Source organism: Moschus berezovskii, chromosome 26, assembly GCF_049115385.1.
Source record: "Moschus berezovskii isolate FMDL1 chromosome 26, NW_MosBer_1.0, whole genome shotgun sequence".
NCBI lineage: Eukaryota > Metazoa > Chordata > Mammalia > Artiodactyla > Moschidae > Moschus > Moschus berezovskii.
Window position 1 is genome coordinate 31,745,609 of NC_142485.1, and position 20,737 is coordinate 31,766,345.

Sequence of the window (20,737 nt, forward strand, 5' to 3'; positions counted from 1 at the left end):
CTGAAATGAGCCTGGAACTGGTTTTCTTGCCCATTACGTGTTGCTGTTCAGTCACTAAGTCCCGTCCAAGTCTGTGACCCCATGGACGGCAGCACACCAGGCTCCTCTGTCTTCCACTGTCTCCCGGGGTTTGCTCAAACGCATGTCCATCGAGTCAGTGATGCCATCTAACCATTTCATCCTCTGGCCCCCGCCTTCGCCTTTTGCCTTCAATCACGTTACCTCCCTGCTAATCTTGTTCTTCTTTCTGATGTTCTGTTTTTTCTTCTTGCCTCTCTCTCAGGATGACCCCCCTCGAGCCTCCCCAGCTTCTGTGCACCAGAACTCCGGGTCTAGGGCCCTGGAGCTGGGTATCCTGGGGGATGGTAAGAAGGGACCACGGCTTTGGTTCCAGAAGATTATGTATTTAGAGTCCCAAACCCCTGCCTTGCTATGGAAGTGGAACTGGAATATAACCCATGAGCTGAATAGCCTATCTCTGATCACTGATTCTTTTTTACTTTATTTCTATTTCTTGGAAATGGCCAATATGTATTAGCTGTTTCTTAACTGTGAAGTGTTGGCCTAGTGAATAATGTTAGCCTGTTATACTAATAACTTAACCATTTTTTGGTGCCATTCAGTTCAGTCGCTCAGTCGTGTCCGACTCTCTGCGACCCCATGAATCACAGCACGCCAGGCCTCCCTGTCCATCACCAACTCCCGGAGTTCATTCAAACTCATGTCCACAGAGTCGGTGATGCCATCCAGCCATCTCATCCTCTGTCGTCCCCCTCTCCTCCCGCCCCCAACCTTTCCCAGCATCAGAGTCTTTTCCAGTGAGTCAACTCGTCACATGAGGTGGCCAAAGTATTGCAGTTTCAGCTTTAGCATCAGTCCTTCCAATGAACACCCAGGATTGATCTCCCTTAGAATGGACTGGTTGGATCTCCTTGCAGTCCAAGGGACTCTCAAGAGTCTTCTCCAATACCACAGTTCAAAAGCATCAATCCTTCCATTAATAGAACACAAATGATACACTCCATGTTTTCTTCTCTCTCCTTGATTTTGAGTAACTTTTTTTTTAAAGGCAAGGGAAATAATTTTAGGAATGGTTATCTGCATTTATCTGATAAACAAAAATCTGTTCACTAACAGAACAAATGAAGCAGATTCAGTTTATAGTGGCCTGAAGGGGGTTCCTTGTAACCTGTGTTGTTGTCCTTAATCTATATTGTCTTTACTGAACAACTGTCATAAATCACAGCTTGCTTTCTATTTGTATCTGGCCCACAGCATGAAAAGGAGGAATAAAAACACCTAACAAGGCAACACAGAGAACATTCTGCAAAGATCAATGTACACTGGCAATCAGCAATGTCGTCATTTGTCTCACAGAAATAAGGTCATTCTGGGACTCCCCTGGTGGCTGTATGGTTAAGAATGCGCGTGCCAACGCAGGGGACATGGGTTCGATCCCTAATCCGGGAAGATCCTACATGTCACAGAGCTACTAAACCCGTGCACCGCAGCTACTGAGCCCACATGCCGCCGCTGCTAAAGCTGAAGGCCTGAGAGCCTGTGCTCCGCAGCAAGGAAAGCCACCACAGTGGGAGTCTGTGCACTTAGACTGGAGAAAAGCCTGCACAGCAACAGCGATCCAGCACAGTCAAAAAAAAAAAAAGTCAGTCTGGGTTTTTCATCAATAGCCAGGAGGTAGGTTCTGATACTGGTTATCTCCTGTTTGCCCACATTATACTTATTTTTTTTTTTTTTTTGATGTGGACCATTTTTAAAGTCTGTTGAATTTTTGTTACAATGTTGCTTCCATTTTTATGTTTTGGTTTTTTGGCTGTGAGGCATTGTGGGATTTTAGCCTTCTGACCAGGGATAGAACCCACATCCCCTGCATTGGAAGGTAAATTCCCAACCACTCTACCACTAGAGAAGTCCCAAGCCCACACTGTACTTTAAAAATATAGAGAAAGAAAAGGCAGACTCCATCTTCCAAAGGCCAGTCCCTATACATACTTAGGGTTTGGATGTTTCAGCCAATGCTTACTCATCCCTATGTCATTACGAGGTCACCTCTCCTGAGTGTGTGAAGGAAAAGCATAAGATTATTAAGATAATATTAGTAAAACAAAAATCAGTTGTCATCCAGGCTATTTGGGATTGTCCTACATGCAAAATCTTCCCTGGTAGCACATATGGTAAAGAATCTGCCAGCAATGCAGGAGACCTGGGTTCAATCCCTAGGTCAGGAAGATTCCCTGGAGAAGGAAATGATGACCCACTCCATATTCTTGCTAGAGAATCTTGTGGACAGAGGAGCGTGGTAGGCTACAGTTCATCGGGTCACAAAGAGTTGGACACGACTGAGTGACTCACATATTTTACATGCAAAATCCTAATTTCCTAGGAAACAACTGATTTTCAATCAATGTTATATTGAATGAACCCTTTTCTCAAATAGTTGGCTTTTACTATGAGCAATCTGATGGCTTGAGGGCTGGCTATAAGTCAACGCTTTAAGGTAAGGTGTTCCCATGAGCAGGTGAGTCCCAGGCCCACCCTCGTGGACAGGCTATTGAATGATGCAGAGGACCGGCTGGCCATCACCACCCTCTGACGCTGACTTACCCTGAGCTTTCGACCGAAGACATTGACTTTGCCTTGAGCCTGCTCTTTCCGGAATCTCCATTCCACCAAATTCTGACCATTTTCGCCAGGCAGAGTCATGTTTCTTTTGGCAACTGTTGGGTTAGCGGTGCCGGCCAGAACGTGGGGCTCGGTCTGGTAATGCGAGTCCAGGCCACTGGCATAGATGATGCGAAGGGAGCCATCATAACCAATCTGGTAGCTGTTCCTTAACTGATCTAGAAAAAAAAATTGCATAAAACATGAACTCTAGGTATGGATTGAACACTTGGTTGGTGGTGGGGTTATATGCATGTCTAAAATACTGACAGGACTCCATTTATAAGGAATAAAAAGTACTTAATAATATTCTTGTAGAAAATAACAACTTTAATTTCTGGCACCTCATGCTATAATGCAGGGGTTCCCCAACCTCCAGGACCTAATGCCTGATGATCTGAAGTGGAACTGATATAATAATGATAAAAATCAAGTGTACAATAAATGTAGTGCTCTTGAATCATCCCCAAACCATCCCCCACCCCCAGACTGGGGGGAAAAAAACTGTCTTCCACGAAACTGGTCCCTGGTGCCAAAAAACCTGGGAACTCCTGATGTAGCAGGTCTAGCTGAATATTAAAGGTAAACTTTCGGGGAAAATTTAAAGTCTTTCTCCACTTTAACAGATTTCTTTTTCTCATGTGCCTGAGAAAACAGAGGAAGGTTCAACCTCTATGGAATGTACAGTAAATGTTTTATGAAGAACTGAATAATATGGGTTCTTTTAGGAGTCTGTGCGTCATCTTCAGGGTCTTATGAGACACCCCTTCCTATACCCATCTTTATATCTATCCTTTGTTAAAGATATTTTGAAAAGATTTAATATCTATACCTTCCACACTAAAAATATATAAGGAGCTATTTCCCCTGAAATTGACCTTATATTTTGTATAAAACACCCTCTCTTATTGTAGGTTATGGACTTAACTAAAGAATTCGAATTCCAATTGAGCTATTTCAAATCCTGAAAGATAATGCTGTGAAAGTGCTGCACTCAATATGCCAGCAAATTTGGAAAACTCAGCAGTGGCCACAGGACTGGAAAAGGTCAGTCTTCATTCCAATCCTAAAGAAAGGCAATGCCAAAGAATGCTCAAACTACTGCACAATTGCACTCATCTCACACGCTAGTAAAGTCATGCTCAAAATTCTCCAAGCTAGGCTTCAGCAATATGTGAACCGTGAACTTCCAGATGTTCAAGCAGGTTTTAGAAAAGGCAGAGGAACCAGAGATCAAATCGCCAACATCTGCTGGATCATGGAGAAAGCAAGAGAGTTCCAGAAAAACATCGATTTCTGCTTCATTGACTACGCCAAAGACTTTGACTGTGTGGATCACAATAGACTGTGGAACATTCTGAAAGAAATGGGAAAACCAGACCATCTGACCTGCCTCTTGAGAAACCTGTATGCAGGTCAGGAAGCAACAGTTAGAACTGGACATGGAACAACCGACTGGTTCCAAATAGGAAAAGGAGTATGTCAAGGGTGTATATTGTCACCCTGTTTATTTAACTGATATGCAGAGTACATCATGAGGAACGCTGGGCTGGAAGAAGCACAAGCTGGACTCAAGATTGCTGGGAGAAATATCAATAACTTCAGATATGCAGATGACACCACCCTTATGGCAGAAAGTGAAGAGGAACTCAAAGGCCTCTTGATGAGGGTGAAAGAGGAGAGTGAAAAGGTTGGCTTGAAGCTCAACATTCAGAAAACGAAAATCATGGCATCTGGTCCCATCACTTCATGGGAAATAGATGGGGAAACAGTGGAAACAGTGTCAGACTTTATTTTTTTGGGCTCCAAAATCACTGCAGATGGTGATTGCAGCCATGAAATTAAAAGACTCTTACTCCTTGGAAGGAAAGTTATGACCAACCTAGATAGCATAATAAAAAGCAGAGACATTACTTTGCCAACCAAGGTCCATCTAGTCAAGGCTATGGTTTTTCCCCTGGTCATGTATGGATGTGAGAGTTGGACTGTGAAGGAAGCTGATCGCCGAAGAATTGATGCTTTTGAACTGTGGTGCTGGAGAAGACTCTTGAGAGTCCCTTTGACTGCAAGGAGAGCCAACCAGTCCATTCTAAAGGCTATCAATCCTGGGTGTTCATTGGAAGGACTGATGCTAAAGCTGAAGCTCCAATACTTTTGCCACCTCATGCGACAAGTTGACTCACTGGAAAAAGAGTCTGATGCTAGGAGGGATTGAGGGTAGGAGGAGACGGGGACGACAGAGAATGAGATGGCTGGATGGCATCACCAACTCGATGGACGTGAGTTTGAGTGAACTCTGGGAGTTGATGGATAGGGACGCCTGGCGTGCTGTGATTCATGGGGTCACAAAGAATCGGACACGACTGAGCGACTGAACTGAACTGAGGACCATTTGGGGAAGCAATAAATTCAAGCAACAGTAATTTTAGATGACTGTAGAGATTACCTGACAGTATTAGTTTAAAAAAAAAAAAAAGAGTCAAAGAAGTTTAACTCAAACTCCCTGGTGGTCCAGTGGCTAGGACACTGTGTTTCCATTGCAAGGGGCCTGGGTTTGATCCCTGGTGGAGGAAGTAAGATCCAAACCAGGAGGAGTGGCTAAAGAAAAAAACAGCAACAACACAAATCTATAAAATATTATATAAGTGTGTTAGTCACTCAGTCGTGTCCAAGTCTTTGTGACCCCATGGATTGCAGCCCACCAGGCTCCTCTGTCCATGAGATTTTCCAGGTAAGGATACTGGAGTGGGTTGCCATTTCCTTCTCCAGGGGAATCTTCCCAAGCTGGAAGTAAATCTAGCCATAATCTGAAGTGTAACTCAGATTCAACAATTAGTCTTAGAGCAATGCCCTCACAGTTGCAGCGGTCATTGTAAATGTGCTTCCTGAAGATTACATTAAAAAGGAATATGGTGGGAGGCTCTATCATGGAGCTATTGGATGTTTATGCCTACATGAAAGTGGTAAGTGTTAGTCGCTCAGTTGTGTCTGACTCTGTGACCCCATGGACTGGAGCCCGCCAAGCTCCTCTGTGCATGGGATTCTCCAGGCAAGAAACTAGAGTGAGTTGCCATTCCCTTCTCCAGGGGATCCTCCTGACCCAGGGATTGAACCTGTGCCTCCTGCACTGCAGGCAGATTCTTTACCATCTGAGCCCCCAGGGAAGTCCATATACTGAATGATAAAATGGAAGGCCCGGATATTATATAAATACTTGGAATTTGGTATAAGTTTCCAGTGATGGTATGAGACGTGGATTCAAAGACTGCATCACACACGGATTCAGAAAGTGCTTGACCCCACGCTGCTGTCCTTCCATGGCCAGTGATGCAAAAAGGGATTGATGAGACAAGCAGAGAGTGAGAATTAACTTATTAAGTGGGAAAGAAACAAGACCATTTCTAGGTTAGCAGAAATATTTAGATATGATGTGATTTTAAATATGTATGTGTGTGCTCAGTCGTGTCTGACTCTGATAAGTTAGATTTCTTAGTATTCCTCCATGGACTCTCTGCGACCCCATGAACTGACTGGAGCATATTGAGCACCCACCGACCTGGGGAGCTCCTCATTCAGTGTCCTACCTGTCTGCCTTTTCATACTGTTCATGGGGTTCTCAAGGCAAGAATACTGAAGTGGTTTGCCATTCCCTTCTCCAGTGGACCACATTCTGTCAGACTTCTGCACCATGACCTGTCCTTCTTGGGTGGCCCTACACGGCATGGCTTAGTTTCATTGAGTTATACAAGGCTGTGGATGGAGCCAAACCAAAAACACCACCCAGCTGTGGATGTGACTGGTGATAGAAGCAAGGTCCAATGCTGTAAAGAGCAATATGGCATAGGAACCTGGAATGTTAGGTCCATGAACCAAGGCAAATTGGAAGTGGTCAAACAGGAGATGGCAAGAGTGAACGTCGACATTCTAGGAATCAGCAAACTAAAATGGACTGGATTGGGTGAATTTAACTCAGATGACCATTATATCTACTACTGTCGGCAAGAATCACTTAGAAGAAATGGAGTAGCCATCATAGTCAACAAAAGAGTCCGAAATGCAGTACTTGGATGCAGTCTCAAAAATGACAGAATGATCTCTGTTCATTTCCAAGGCAAACCATTCAATATCACGGTAATCCAAGTCTATGCCCCGGCCAGTAATGCTGAAGAGGCTGAATTTGAATGGTTCTATGAAGATCTGCAAGACTTTTTAGAACTAACACCCCCAAGAGATGTCCTTTTCATTATAGGGGACTGGAATGCAAAATTAGGAAGTCAAGAAACACTTGGAATAACAGGCAAATTTGGCCTCAGAGTATGGAATGAAGCAGGGCAAAGGCTAATAGAGTTTTGCCAAGAAAATGCACTGGTCATAGCAAACACCCTCTTCCAACAACACAAGAAAAGACTCTACACATGGACATCACCAGATGGCCAACAGTGAAATCAGATTGATTATATTCTTTGCAACCAAAGATGGAGAAGCTCTATACAGTTAGCAAAAACAAGACCGGGAGCTGACTGTGGCTCAGATCATGAACTCCTTATTGCCAAATTCAGACTTAAATTGAAGAAAATGGGGAAAACCACTAAACCGTTCAGGTATGACCTAAATCAAATCCCTTATGATTATACAATGGAAGTGAGAAATAGATTTAAGGTACTAGATCTGACTGACAGAGTGCCTGATGAACTATGGATGGAGGTTCATGACATTGTACAGGAGACAGGGAGCAAGACCATCCCCAAGAAAAAGAAATGCAAAAAAGCAAAATGGCTGCCTGAGGAGGCCTTACAAATAGCTGTGAAAAGAAGAGAAGCCAAAAGCAAAGGAGAAAAGGAAAGATATAAGCATCTGAAATAGAGGAAAACAACAGAATGGGAAATACTAGAGATCTCTTCAAGAAAATCAGAGATACCAAGGGAACATTTCATGCAAAGATAGGCTCAATAAAGTACGGAAATGGTATGGGCCTAACAGAAGCAGAAGATATTAAAAAGAGGTGGCAAGAATACACAGAAGAACTGTACAAAAAAGATCTTTACAACCCAGATAATCATGATGATGTGATCACTCACTTAGAGCCAGACATCCTGGAATGTGAAGTCAAATGGGCCTTAGGAAGCATCACTACAAGCAAAGCTAGTGGAGGTGATGGAATTGCAGTTGAGCTATTTCAAATCCTGAAAGATGATGCTGTGAAAATGCTGCCCTCAATATGCCAGCAAATTTGGAGAACTCAGCAGTGGCCCTGGGACTGGAAAAGGTCAGTCTTCATTCCAATCCCAAAGAAAGGCAATGCCAAAGAATGCTCAAACTACCGCACAATTGCACTCATCTCACACGCTACTAAAGTCATGCTCAAAATTCTCCAAGCCAGGCTTTAACAATATGTGAACCGTGAATCTCCAGATGTTCAAACTGGTTTTAGAAAAGATAGAGGAACCACAGATCAAATTGCCAACATCCGCTGGATCATCGAAAATGCAAAAGAGTGCCAGAAAAACATCTATTTCTGCTCATTGACTATGCCAAAGCCTTTGACTGTGTGGATTGCGATAAACTGTGGAAAATCCTGAAAGACATGGGAATACCAGGCCACCTGACCTGCCTCTTGAGAAACCTGTATGCAGGTCAGGAAGCAACAGTCAGAACTGGACATGGAACAACAGACTGGTTTCAACTAGGAAAAGGAATACGTCAAGGCTGTATATTGTCACCCTGTTTATTTAACTTATATGCAGAGTACATCATGAGGAACACTGGGCTGGAGGAAGTACAAGCTGGAATCAAGATTGCCAGGAGAAATATCAATAACCTCAGATATGCAGATGACACCACCCTTATGGCAGAAAGTGAAGAAGAACTAAACAGCCTCTTGATGAGAGTGAAAGAGGAGAGTGAAAATGTTGGCTTAAAGCTCAACATTCAGAAAGATCATAGCATCTGGTCCCATCACTTCATGGCAAATAGACGGGAAATGGTGGAAACAGTATCTGACTTTAGAGTTTTGGGTTCCAAAATCACTGCAGATGCTGACTGCAGCCATGAGATTAAAATATGTTTGGTCCTTGGAAGGAAAGTTATGACCAACCTAGACAGCATATTAGAAAGCAGAGACATTATTTTGCCAAAAAAGTTCTGTCTAGTCAAGGCTATGGTTTTTCCAGTGGTCATGTATGGATGTGAGAGTTGGACTGTGAAGAAAGCTGATCACTGAAGAATTGATGCTTTTGAAGTGTGGTGTTGGAGAAGACTCTTGAGAGTCCCTTGGACTGCAAGGAGATCCAAGCAGTCCATTCTAAAGGAGATCAGTCCTGGGTGTTCACTGGAAGGACTGATTTGAAGCTGAAACTCCAATACTTTGGCCACCTGATGCAATGAGCTGACTCACTGGAAAAGACCCTGATGCTGGGAAAGACTGAGGGCAGGAGGAGAAGGGGACGACAGAGATGGGTGGATGGCATCACTGACTCAATGGACATTAGTTTGGGTGGATTCTGGGAGTTGGTGATGGTAGGGAGGCCTGGTGATCTGGACTCTTTGTCCACAAAGAGTTGGACATGGCTGAGCAACTGAACTGGACTGACTGTAGCCCACCAGGCTCCTCTGTCCTTGGGTTTTTCCAGGCAAGAATACTAGAGTGGGTTGCCATTTCCTTCTCTAGCGGATCTTCCCAACCGAGGTATTGAACCTGGGTCTCTTGCATCCCTGCATTGGCAGGCGGGTTCTTTACCATCGCTCCACCTGCTAAGCTCTTATGTCACTAAATAAACATTACATGGAGATATGAGGCTTCTCATTCTATCTCTAGAGGTTTACATTCCCACCTTCCCTTCCCTAAGCTCATCTTAGAAAAAGCACAGGGAGGGAGGGGGATGGCCACATGCTACTTCCGTGCGAGCGGTATTTTAAACAGGGCCATTGAAAGCTATGCTTTCATGCCTACCTTGAACCATGGTGTAGAACGAGTCAATGGAGGACAGATTTGAAGTGATGCTGACATCTTCTTCTCGGCTGGACGACTCAATGTCCACTGTGATCGCCTTGTCCATGTCTCCATGAAGGTTGGTGACCACGCCGGTGGGAAATGTCACATTGGTCAGACGACCTTCACTGTCATAGCTGAATAAGAGAAGAATGAACTGGGTGGTAAACAGGCAACTGCAGAGTCTTCTTACTTACACGAGAGTTGGCGGCAATATTAGCTGCACACGTTTGGAAGCGTATTTGTCTTTTTGCAGGAGCTGCTGAGTGAGGACTTCAAATATGCTTTGAAGTCATCAGAAGCCTGTTTAACATAGAAAAGCCATGCCGTTGAGAGGGAAAGTAAACAGACAGTTCTCCACCTCAGCACATTTTTCTTTGAAGTGTGACCAAAATCCTCCTGCACATCTAATTTGCTGTTTCAAAGGGAACATGTTTGGTGATATTAAATTTCTTAGTATTCCTCCATATTCTCTACAAAGTAGATTTAATTCACTGTTATATCCTGTTTGAAGGTTTTACTAACTTATGCCCTCTATGGCAGTGTGATATGAAAAAATTATAACTTTGCAAAATGGTATATATACATTCATGTTATATATTTGCATATGTAAAGATATTCCTTCAGTATCTTGAGACATCTTCAACAAATTAGTATAATAAAGACTTTTAAAAAGACTATTTCTCAGTGATTGACATACTTCATAATGGTACACCGGGACTTAAATGTTGGTGGGGGTGGTGATAATCTAGTCTATACTGACATTACAGGAATGGTGTTTTGAATGATGATTATGTTTACTGAAATGAGATGTAAACTTCCTGACATTTAATGACTATTTATTATACATTAACTCTTTCTTAGCATATATATAAGGAGGAACTTATAATTGAAATGTTAGGATGTACCTTAAAAAGCTATCCTTTAATCATAACTATGCATTAGAGAGATAACATTTTACTAACATTGATTTTGGGAGATGACTTTTCTACTGGTGGCAGCACCAGAGAAAATTTCAAAAATGACAATGTGCTTTAAAGAAGCGGAGGGAGGGGAGCAAATATTGAATGAGAAAACAGGGACTTCCCTAGGACAAAAATGCATTTAAGATAGGATTTCATATTTACACTAAAGTTGCTTCACTAACAAAAGATCTAAGACATGGAGCGCTGAACCACATCCTACTGAAAATAAGTCTGGATACAGAACTAGGAGATGAAAGCATCGTAATCGTGAAAGACAGAAGTCACCAGGAAAGGGGAAAAGTGAAGCTGTAATAGAAAAGGTGTAAAGATGGGGCAGCAAAGAGATGCGGGTAGAAGAAAAAGTACTGAATGTTACTCTGGAATAAAAGGACAGTGCGCTTTGATAGTGTCACTCAGAGAAATGGAGTCAGGAATTAGGAGCTGCATCTAGGTATCTGAGGGAGAGAATTCCACAAGGACAAAGTCACGGTGGAGACAGGAAGGTGGAAAGTTGGGAGGGGAGAGAGGGACGTCCGTTCAGGCCCCATTAATTCAGTGGGGACAGTATCGGTCAGACCAGGGGTTTGACTGACTTGATCTGACAATCTGCCTTGCTGCTTCGCCAGCGGCAGGAACGGGCACTCAGGAGAGGAGGCGGGCGATGGAGAGACGGAGAGAAAGAAACTGCACCATTAAGTGTAATCATTGTTTGGACCCACAAAAGGCAGAGCTGAAATAAAAAAGGAGGGAGACTCCTTCTCTTCCCCAGCAACCCAAATGCCCCTAGCAGATTAAGGCATCAATGAAAGAAACTCAACAGGGCTTCCTGCTGTCATTACTTTTTTTTTTGAAGACATTATTACTTTTGAAGAAACAAACAAGCCTAGGTTTATAGAATTACTGACCATACCAGCCTAAAGTGCAATGTTAACCAGGACATAATTCTTGCATTGCTTTATATTTCTCACAGGATAAGATGGAGAAAAAGTTACTGTATTTTTACAGAAATTAACACCCTAAAGTAAATAAGTACCAGGGATGCAACATACAACCAGATAAATACAATTAACACTGTTGTTGTTGTTTAGTTGCTAAGTCACGTATGACTCTTTTGCGACAGGCTTCTCTGTCCATGGGATTTCCTAAGCCAGAATACTGGGATGGGTTGTCATTTCCTTCTCCAATAATTAAACTTCTGTATGTTATATATATAAAAGTTGTTAACAGAGTACATCCCAAGAGTTCTCATCATAAGCAAAAATTTTTCTATTTCTTTAATGTTTTATCTATAAAAGATGATGAATGTTCACCAAACTGTGATACTCATTTCATGACCTACCTAAGTCAAACCACTGTGCTGTACACTTTAAACAGTGCTGTCTGTCCATTATGTGTCAATAAAATGGGAAGGAAAAAGCCACAGAAAAATTTTGAAGAGAAACTGACATCCTTTTGCATCCTCCTATATAAGAAGCAATTCAGTACTTCATCAACCCTTGCCTCCCTTCCTATTTTACAGACGGACAAATGAAAATCAGATGTGGTTAGGTGATTTGATCAGGCTCTCCCTCTGCGTCTCACGATGGGCCCATGCCTGGTACTTCCAAGCAATGGGCCCAGGTCCCCGAGCCCGTCTGTAAATCACAGTGCTTGACTTAAGAGTGGAGAACGACAGCTTCATATGGATGATGCCACCTGCCAGCACGCCGCTGATCCATTCCTGCTGCTGTCACTCACCTGCCCTTTTCTGTCTCCTTTGTTGGTTTATGTTTTCTAGCGCCATTCAATCTACAGCGGGCGCATCACCTTTCTCCTGCGGAAAGCATTTCTCCCATCCTTGCCACTGCTCTTTCATTGGCCAACCCCGCAGTTCCCGTCCTGCTGGGCAGGCATTTCCTATCACAGGATGCTGCCTTCGAGCACAGGGCGCTGCGCATTCAGACGCTCACCTGTTTGCCTCTGGTTCTTTGGGAAATAAAGCTACAAGTAGCCTTTGTAGGCAGTGCAGTTAGAATGACAGAGGGTTAAGCTGGCATCTTAGTGGCCCGGCTCCACAGTGTAGCCCTAGAAGTCCTGAGTTTGTGCTTTCAGACTAGGGGCTGCATGTAAAAAGTGAGGCACTCAGAGGGCTGAAGGGCTTGCATGGGGCTGGCCAGGAAAGCTGCTATTTTCCAAAGGACCTTTAGAGCATCTACCCCGCTGGTCACCTACCAGTTTCTGAATAAAGTTTGTAGGCAAGTTTCAGCATGAGGGAACTGTGGGTATGAAGAGCATCAGAAGCCTGGTGGTCCAGAGCCCGCCGAGTGCAGGTGATGGCATGAGGTCCTGCTGGGGTGGCAGGCAAGCGCCACGTCAAGGTAGGGCCCTATACTGGGCCTTGAAATAGACTCAGATTTAGATGGGAAGATAAGGAAGGCATGGGACATAGACAGTCAAGAAAACAGGCAGGGAGAGGGTGTGGAGGCGTGAGGAAGGACAGGCTCTGAAGTCAGGGCATGGAAGAGCCCGCTGAAGCAGAGGGTCCTGGGAGGCGCTGAGAGATGATGGAGGGAGGCCCTGGACAGGGGTCACCACTGGGGACTGTGATGAAGCTTCTTAGGAGAAGCAAGGCTTTAATCAAGCTTAAAGGAGCCCAGGGGTGGGGTGACAGCTCACGCAGGGACTCCTCCCCAGACTCGCCGATTTTACAAACCAAGACAAAAAGTAAGATTGGGAGCCAACAGAGAACTTTGAAAATTCTTCAGCTGTTACCAGCATCTTTTCATAAAAAGAGGTTATTTAGCCACGCTGCAGGGAAAAAGGACCTAACTTCAGGGGGAGACCATTCTTGACAAGGAAAAAGTAAAGCTTTATGAACACATTCTCTCCCATCATTATGTTTTTTTTTTTTTCCATTTCACTGTGGATCCGTGAGAACTTTTGCACAGATTTGCAGCTAGGACAACAGAAGTGAAACAAGATGGATGGCAGACATTAGAATTACCAGGGGACCCTGGATGAGGGAGGGAGGGAGGGAGAATGGGATGCCTGTCAGACAGGGAGGTGATCCCATCTTTAGCAAAAGCAGAAAACCAATGCAACAGCTGATGTCCGGCCGTCCTCCGAAAAGCTTTGATCCCAGGTTCTAACGGGGCCTTCTCATCAAATACACGCCTCTGGACACAGTCTCTGCCCCTGTGCAGCGTTGTGGCGCTTCGGAACGCTGCCTGGCCTTGCTCGTGAGCTAGCCTGCCTAGCTTGTAGATTTGAGACATGGTTTTCTTTTATGAGCTTTTGAATTCACAACGCTACAGGCTCCAGGGAATCTGACTGGAACATCGCTTTCATGCCCCTCACCCCTTCCACTCATTTGGCCTCAACCTCGTAGTTTCAGATTCATCACACAGCACATTCCTTTCTGCTCCCGGTTGACCCCTCTTGACAACAGCCCCTCGCTGGAAAAGACAAACTCCCTCAGGCTCTCCATGACCTTCTGCTCCTTCGCTGATGGGCTGCCCCTGTGTTGAGGTTTCTCTATTTGTTCATCTTTAATTTTGATTGTGTTTTTGCCTAGACTTGCTGTTTTAGCCTTTGTGGTATATTTTTAAATCTCTTTTTAAGTTTCCTTAACAGCAGGATTCTCGACAAATGCCCCGGAAAGCCAGAGGCTCAGACCATCTCAGTTGAAAATGCTGATTTCCATCCTGATGTGAAATCCTCTCTCTCACACCCCCTTATAGACAAGAAGTTCCTGACATTCTCCTTTGCCTTCATAACGTTTCGCACGTATCTTTCCACTCCCACAGCCGCCCTAGATTGCAAAGTTGGTTTTGCTGCCTCGCCCCATATCCATGGCTACCAAATCCATCTTCTAAGCCATGCCATGCCCCTGCTCCCGAGGGTAACACTTCTCTGCTCAAACATCCCTAGCAGTCCCTCAGCTGAGACAGACATTGACTAAGACTGTCGCCAACTAAGACCCACAGACTGAATACTGCATAGATGTTCAGGTGGAAACAAAGTTCTCAAAAACTAAAAAAAAAAATTCAATAGCAAAAAAAAAAAAAGAGCAGTGTGTGTGTGTGTGTCAACTTCCCTGGTAATCCAGCTGTTAAGACTCTGCTTTGAATGCAAAGGGGCAAGGGTTCAATCCCTGGTCAGGGAACTAAGATCCTGCATGCCCATGGCATGAAGCCCCAGGCGAGTGTCCTAAGTCGCCTCAGTCGTGTTCAACTCTTTGCAACCCTATGGACTGTAACCCGTCAGGCTCCTCTGTCCATGGGATTCTCCAGACAAGAATACTGGAGTGGGTAGCCATGCCCTCCTCCAGGGGATCTTCCTGACCGAGGGATCAAATCTGCGTCTCCTGCATTGCAGGCAGATTCTTTGCCACTTGCTCAAAATTCTGAGCCACCAGTCACAGTAGGGACTCCCAAGAAAGCCTTAATCAACCTGTCTTTTCCACTGTCCCCATGAAACAGAGGGAGAATTTTCTCCTCCCATCTATCAGAGTTCCTTTGGTTTCAATTTCCTTTCATCATTTAACAGCCAGTAAAATAAAACAAAACAAAACAAAAAATCCCCCCAGTCTTGCCATCTGTATGGCAATTCTTTTTTCACAGTGCTAATCTGTAATAACTTCTCTGTCACTGCAATACAGAACACAATTACCAACCTTTTCATAACAAAAGCATATATACAAATCATTCCTGGATCTGCATTTCTGATGAAGGACATAGGCAAACAGCAAAACCAGAACCTGATTTAAACTTCTCACGGTGGACTGAATCCTAACAGCCATCATGGGATTTATAATACGCACATCCTGAAGAATTCACATTTCAGTATCTGGGAAGGAACCTGAGGTTTATATATTTTACCAATGATCTCACAGGCAAATGATAATTTATTTGAATTCAAGAGCAGATGCTGTCGGTGAGCAAGCCTCAAAAAATCAGATTTTGAAGAGAAAATGCAAAATGTTTCCATCATCACGGGAAGCAGAACAATCAACTAGTTTCTAAATCATGGGTTCGTCTGGTACTTAGCTGTCTGCTACCTACCTATACACATATTGCCAAAAATAACAGGGAAGATGCAAGATAAGAAAAACACCAAAAGATATTATTTCAAATGAATTTTGTCTCAAGTGCTAAGAGGATCATGTCTGTAAATTCATATATATTCACACTTTTTCCTCTCTAACCAGATCTTCCCAGTAGGAGTTCATTTACACTCGTGGCTCCGTTTTTCCCACAGCCCCCATGCCCACATTTCTAAAACTGACTTACCCAGAGTTCCTTTCCTTTCTTTTTTATTTAGCTAGCTGCACCGGGTCTCAGTTGGAGCATGCAGGATCTAGTTCTCTGACCCGGGATCAAACCCCGGCCGCCTGCGTTGGGAGCTCAGGGTCCCAGCCACTGGACCACCAGGGAAGTCCCTCACCCTGAGTTCTCACCGGCCATGTTTGACCACATGCAGGGGTGGACTCAGTTCAGTTCAGTTCAGTCGCTCAGTCGTGTCCGACTCTCTGCAACCCCATGAATCACAGCACGCCAGGCCTCCCTGTCCATCACCAACACCCGGAGTTCACTCAAACTCACGTCCACAGAGTCGGTGATGCCATCCAGCCATCTCATTCTCTGTCGTCCCCTTCTCTTCCCGCCCCCAACCTTTCCCAGCATCAGAATCTTTTCCAGTGAGTCAACTCGTCGCATGGGGTGGCCAAAGTATTGCAGTTTCAGCTTTAGCATCAGTCCTTCCAATGAACACCCAGGATTGATAGCCTTTAGAATGGACTGGTTGGCTCTCCTCGCAGTCCAAGGGACTCTCAAGAGTCTTCTCCAGCACCACAGTTCAAAAGCATCAATTCTTCGGCGATCAGCTTTCTTCACAGTCCAACTCTCACATCTATACATGACCACGGGAAAAACCATAGCCTTGACTAGACGGACCTTTGTTGGCAAAGTAATGTCTCTGATTTTTAATATATTATCAAGGTTGGTCATAACTTTCCTTCCAAGGAGCAAGCGTCTTTTAATTTCATGGCTGCAATCAGCATCTGCAGTGATTTTGGAGCCCAGAAAAATAAAGTCTGACACTGTTTCCACTGTTTCCCCATCTATTTCCCAAGAAGTGATGGAACCAGATGCCATGATCTTTGTTTTCTGAATGTTGAGCTTCAAGCCAACCTTTTCACTCTCCTCTTTCACTTTCATCAAGAGGCTTTTGAGTTCCTCTTCACTTTCTGCCATAAGGGTGGTGTCATCTGCATATCTGAGGTTATGGTCCCTCAAATCATAATTTCCAACTCAGAGCTCATCTTTCTCTTCCATCCTGCATCTTCCCTGTATTTCCTACCCATTCGGTCACTAGGTTAGTGGATTTTCTTTTCCCTCCTCTCGTGCATTAAGTCCTCAAGCTGTATTTCATTTCCTGATGACTAACTTACCTCTTTCTTTGAAATTTCCATACCCAACTGTGGGTCAGACCTTCACCACTCAATTAGATTTACTATCTCCTATTTCCCTTCTCCTCCTTTTTCAGCCTCCTACTTTTCTACATTCAGTCCATCCTTATACTGATGTCAGAGGGAGCACTATGCTTCCCTGGGGAAGACTCCTTTATGGGAGCACTGTCTAACTGGATCACCAAGTGGATAAAGTCCTGCCACATCAGAATTATCATCTCCCTCTACTTCCACGCATGCTCTATGCTCCTGTCATTCTGAGCTGCATGTTCTGTCTAAAGCCTGCCATGCTCTGCCTCCTGAGTAAATGTTTGACTCTGGCCAGGAACACCCCACCTTGGCTTGCTCACCTTGCTTTGTACCTCTGAAGGTCTCACTTTAAGTCGATGGCATGATCGGCTCCATCGACATGAGTTTGAGCAAACTCTGGGAGACAGTGAAGGACAGGGAAGCCTGGCGAGCTATAGTCCACGGGGCTGCAAAGAGTCAGACACAACTGAGCGACTGACCAACAACAACTTTAAGAACCATTAGACTGGCTGAATTTTGGGATGAACTGAGGTCTAGGAGCTCTGTTTGGAAGTATGTGTGTTTTTAAGAGGGGATGCTAAGAGGAGTCAGAGATGACGATATCCCCAATCATCTTATCTCTTCCCTAGGTCTCCTCCCCCAACCCTGGGGCAGAGAACAGAAGAGAACAGTGTCCATATTAACTTGCTTTGACGCCTCAAGACATTCTGAAACCAGGATCCTTGAACCCAGGCAAGGGGCCTTCTCTGGGAGGCTGAGAAATGAGGGTAGCCAGGAGGGAGGGAGGCTGAAGTTGCTTTTATTTTGATATCCTCGGAATGAGTCAGAGACGCCAGACAGTCTCTGGAAAACACCAACTGTCCATCTTCAGTTCTGGGATTATAAAATAATAAAGTTTCCTTTCACTGGTTGTCACTGTGTAGATTTCTTTCCCGGTTATCAAACAACCCTTTAAAATGGCTGGAGTATGTAACTTGGTCTCAGAGTAAATCATCTGAAGATCACCCTGTAAAGGAAGTTGCTGACACACTCAGATAGGATGCTATCGGATCATCCAGTTTAGACAGCTATGTAATTAGTTTAAGGAAGGAATTTGACACTTTGAGAAGCTGCATTTACCTGAACCATTATGGAGCAACTGAACATTAATTGCCTAGATAAAACACACCAAAAGAGTTAATGTAGGCTTGCCACTATTGACACACTGCAAATTATAGTGAGAAAATATGGAACATATTCTATTATTATATATATTGTGAGATAGGCTGAAAATAATCTGACAGATTAATCTGGTTTTTAATTTTTCTTGGATTTTCTCAAATAATCTGAATAACACACAATTTCTCCATTTCCCTTCCTGCTTTGAAATCTGGACAGAATGAATGATTTCTTAAAACTAGAAGACTGTTTCTTAAAACTGTAGAAGACTAATACTAAATCAAGTATTAGTAAAAAGTATTGCCTTGGTAGCAATAGTAGCGTTTGGGTTAATGTTTCAAATGTACAAAGATTTAAAGGGTTAATGTTTGAAATGTACAAAAGTGTACAATTATTCAATTGTCTATACATTTTCTTTTTCTTTGTTTTACTGATGTCCCTGGGACTAACCATACTGGTTAAAAATTTAAAGTAAAATTATTAAACAATTAAAATAGCAAAAAATGGAAATCAACCATAACATTTCCCAATGAATTTAAGTGATCTGCTTTTTAAATCTCTTAAAATCACACTTAATGCAATAAATGATTTTTTCCATGAGGACAGTAAGAAAAAGGAAAATAAGGAAAAGGAATTGGGTACCATTTTTAGAGATGTGTTTGTAAAATGGGCAGCTTTGTTGTTAATGCAGTTTTGGGCAGAAATGGCAATGAAATGTTTCAGTGTTTGAGTTTTTAGGATTAGGTGTCAGATGTCTACCAAGGGAAAGGTTATTCTCTCAGTTTGTTCCAAGGAAGATGACTCTATAATTTTTCTAACATCATGAGCTATTACAGTTACACACACACACACACATATCAGGAGAATACAGACTGATGTAGATGTCTGGCTATTTAGACATGATTCACTGTCAATGCTGGGAGAAATATCAATAACCTCAGATACGCAGAGAACACCTCCCTTATGGCAGAAAGCAAAGAAGAACTAAAGAGCATCTTGATGAAAGTGAAAGAGGAGAGTGAAAAAGCTGGCTTAAAACTCAGCATTCAAAAACCAAGATCATGGCATCTGGTCCCATCGCTTCATGGCAAATAGATGGGGAAACAGTGGAAACAGTTTATAGACTTTATTTTCTTGGGCTCCAAAATCACTGTGGACAGTGACTGCAGCCATGAAATTAAAAAACGCTTGCTCCTTGGAAGAAAATCTATGACCAACCTAGACAGCATATTTAAAAGCAGAGACATTACTTTGCTGACAAAGGTCCATCTAGTCAAAGCTGTGGTTTTTCCCATAGTCATGTATGGAGGCAAGAGTTGGACCATAAAGAAGGCTGAGCATCGAAGAACTGATGCTTTTGATTTATGGTGTTGGAGAAGACTCTTGAGAATCCCTTGGACTGCAAGGAGATCAAACCAGTCAATCCTAAAGGAAATCAACCCTGAATATCCACTGGAAGGACTGATGCTGAAGCTGAAGCTCCAATACTTTGGACGCCTGATGTGAAGAGCCGACTCATTGGAAGAGACCCTGATGCTGGGAAAGACTGAAGGCGGGAGAAGGGGACGACGGAGGATGAGATGGTTGGATGGCATCACTGACTCGACGGAGATGAGTTTGAGCAAGCTCTGGGAGATGATGAAGGACAGGGAAGCCTGGAATGCTGCAGTCCACGGGGTCGCAGAGAGTCAGACACGACTGAGTGACTGAACAACACTGTCAATGAGTCTGGATCCATCTTTCGGATCTGGAATAACCACCAGCAAGTTTTCCCAGGTTATCTGTGCTGTCTGCACACTATTTTGGACATGAAGTCCAGATATTATTTACACCGCCTCTCTCTTCTCTGAGATTCCCTTTTCCATCCTCTCCGGGACGATCAGAACTGTTGTCAGTGGCCGCCGCGGGTCTGCACGGGCACAGAGTTACATTCATTACAAAGAAATGAACTGAGAGGATCATTCTGAAATTGCTAAGCTTGAAAGAAGGACAATAAAGAACCTGAATGAGAGGCCGGAGACCCATATATACCTACATAAACATGTAAGAGTGGAAACTCATTTATTTGCTCGTTGAATCTGAATGGAACCGATGACAGACCACAGAGTCAACCCCTCATATATAAAGCTCCAAATATTCAAAGTCCCAAGACAGAAAACTGCCACCAACTCATCAGCCAGAACTCAGTTTTTCCCCCCACGTTGTCTTCTCTAACCTGACAGAGTACCTCCAGATACACTCACACGCTTTGTGTTTTATGGGGTAAGCAAGCAGAGAGCTGTGAAATGCCAGTAGCTATTAAATAATTTATTCTATTGCCCAACTCAATACACTGGGTCTGTTTTTGTGTGCATTCGAGTGTAAGAAGTGAGGTCTTGCTCTGGCTATGAACTTTTTAAATAATACATTTCCAGTAGGTAAGATCTTTTGTGTCTCCCTGGAATTACTCCAGCTAAGGAAATATAACAT

General features: G+C 43.6%; 1 protein-coding gene across 8 annotated transcripts in view; it reads right to left on the reverse strand.

Annotated features, from left to right (window-relative positions):
- The window catches only part of TENM3 (teneurin transmembrane protein 3), a 654,366-nt gene that overhangs the window by 20,380 nt on the left and 613,249 nt on the right, over positions 1-20,737 (reverse strand). For all 8 annotated transcript variants that reach the window (XM_088832605.1, XM_055416368.2, XM_055416366.2 and 5 more), the window contains 2 exons: positions 9,629-9,804; positions 2,623-2,858 (listed from right to left, as the gene is read on the reverse strand). In XM_088832605.1, the coding sequence (XP_088688731.1) occupies positions 2,623-2,858; positions 9,629-9,804 (412 nt within the window). The remainder of the gene's footprint in view (positions 1-2,622; positions 2,859-9,628; positions 9,805-20,737) is intronic.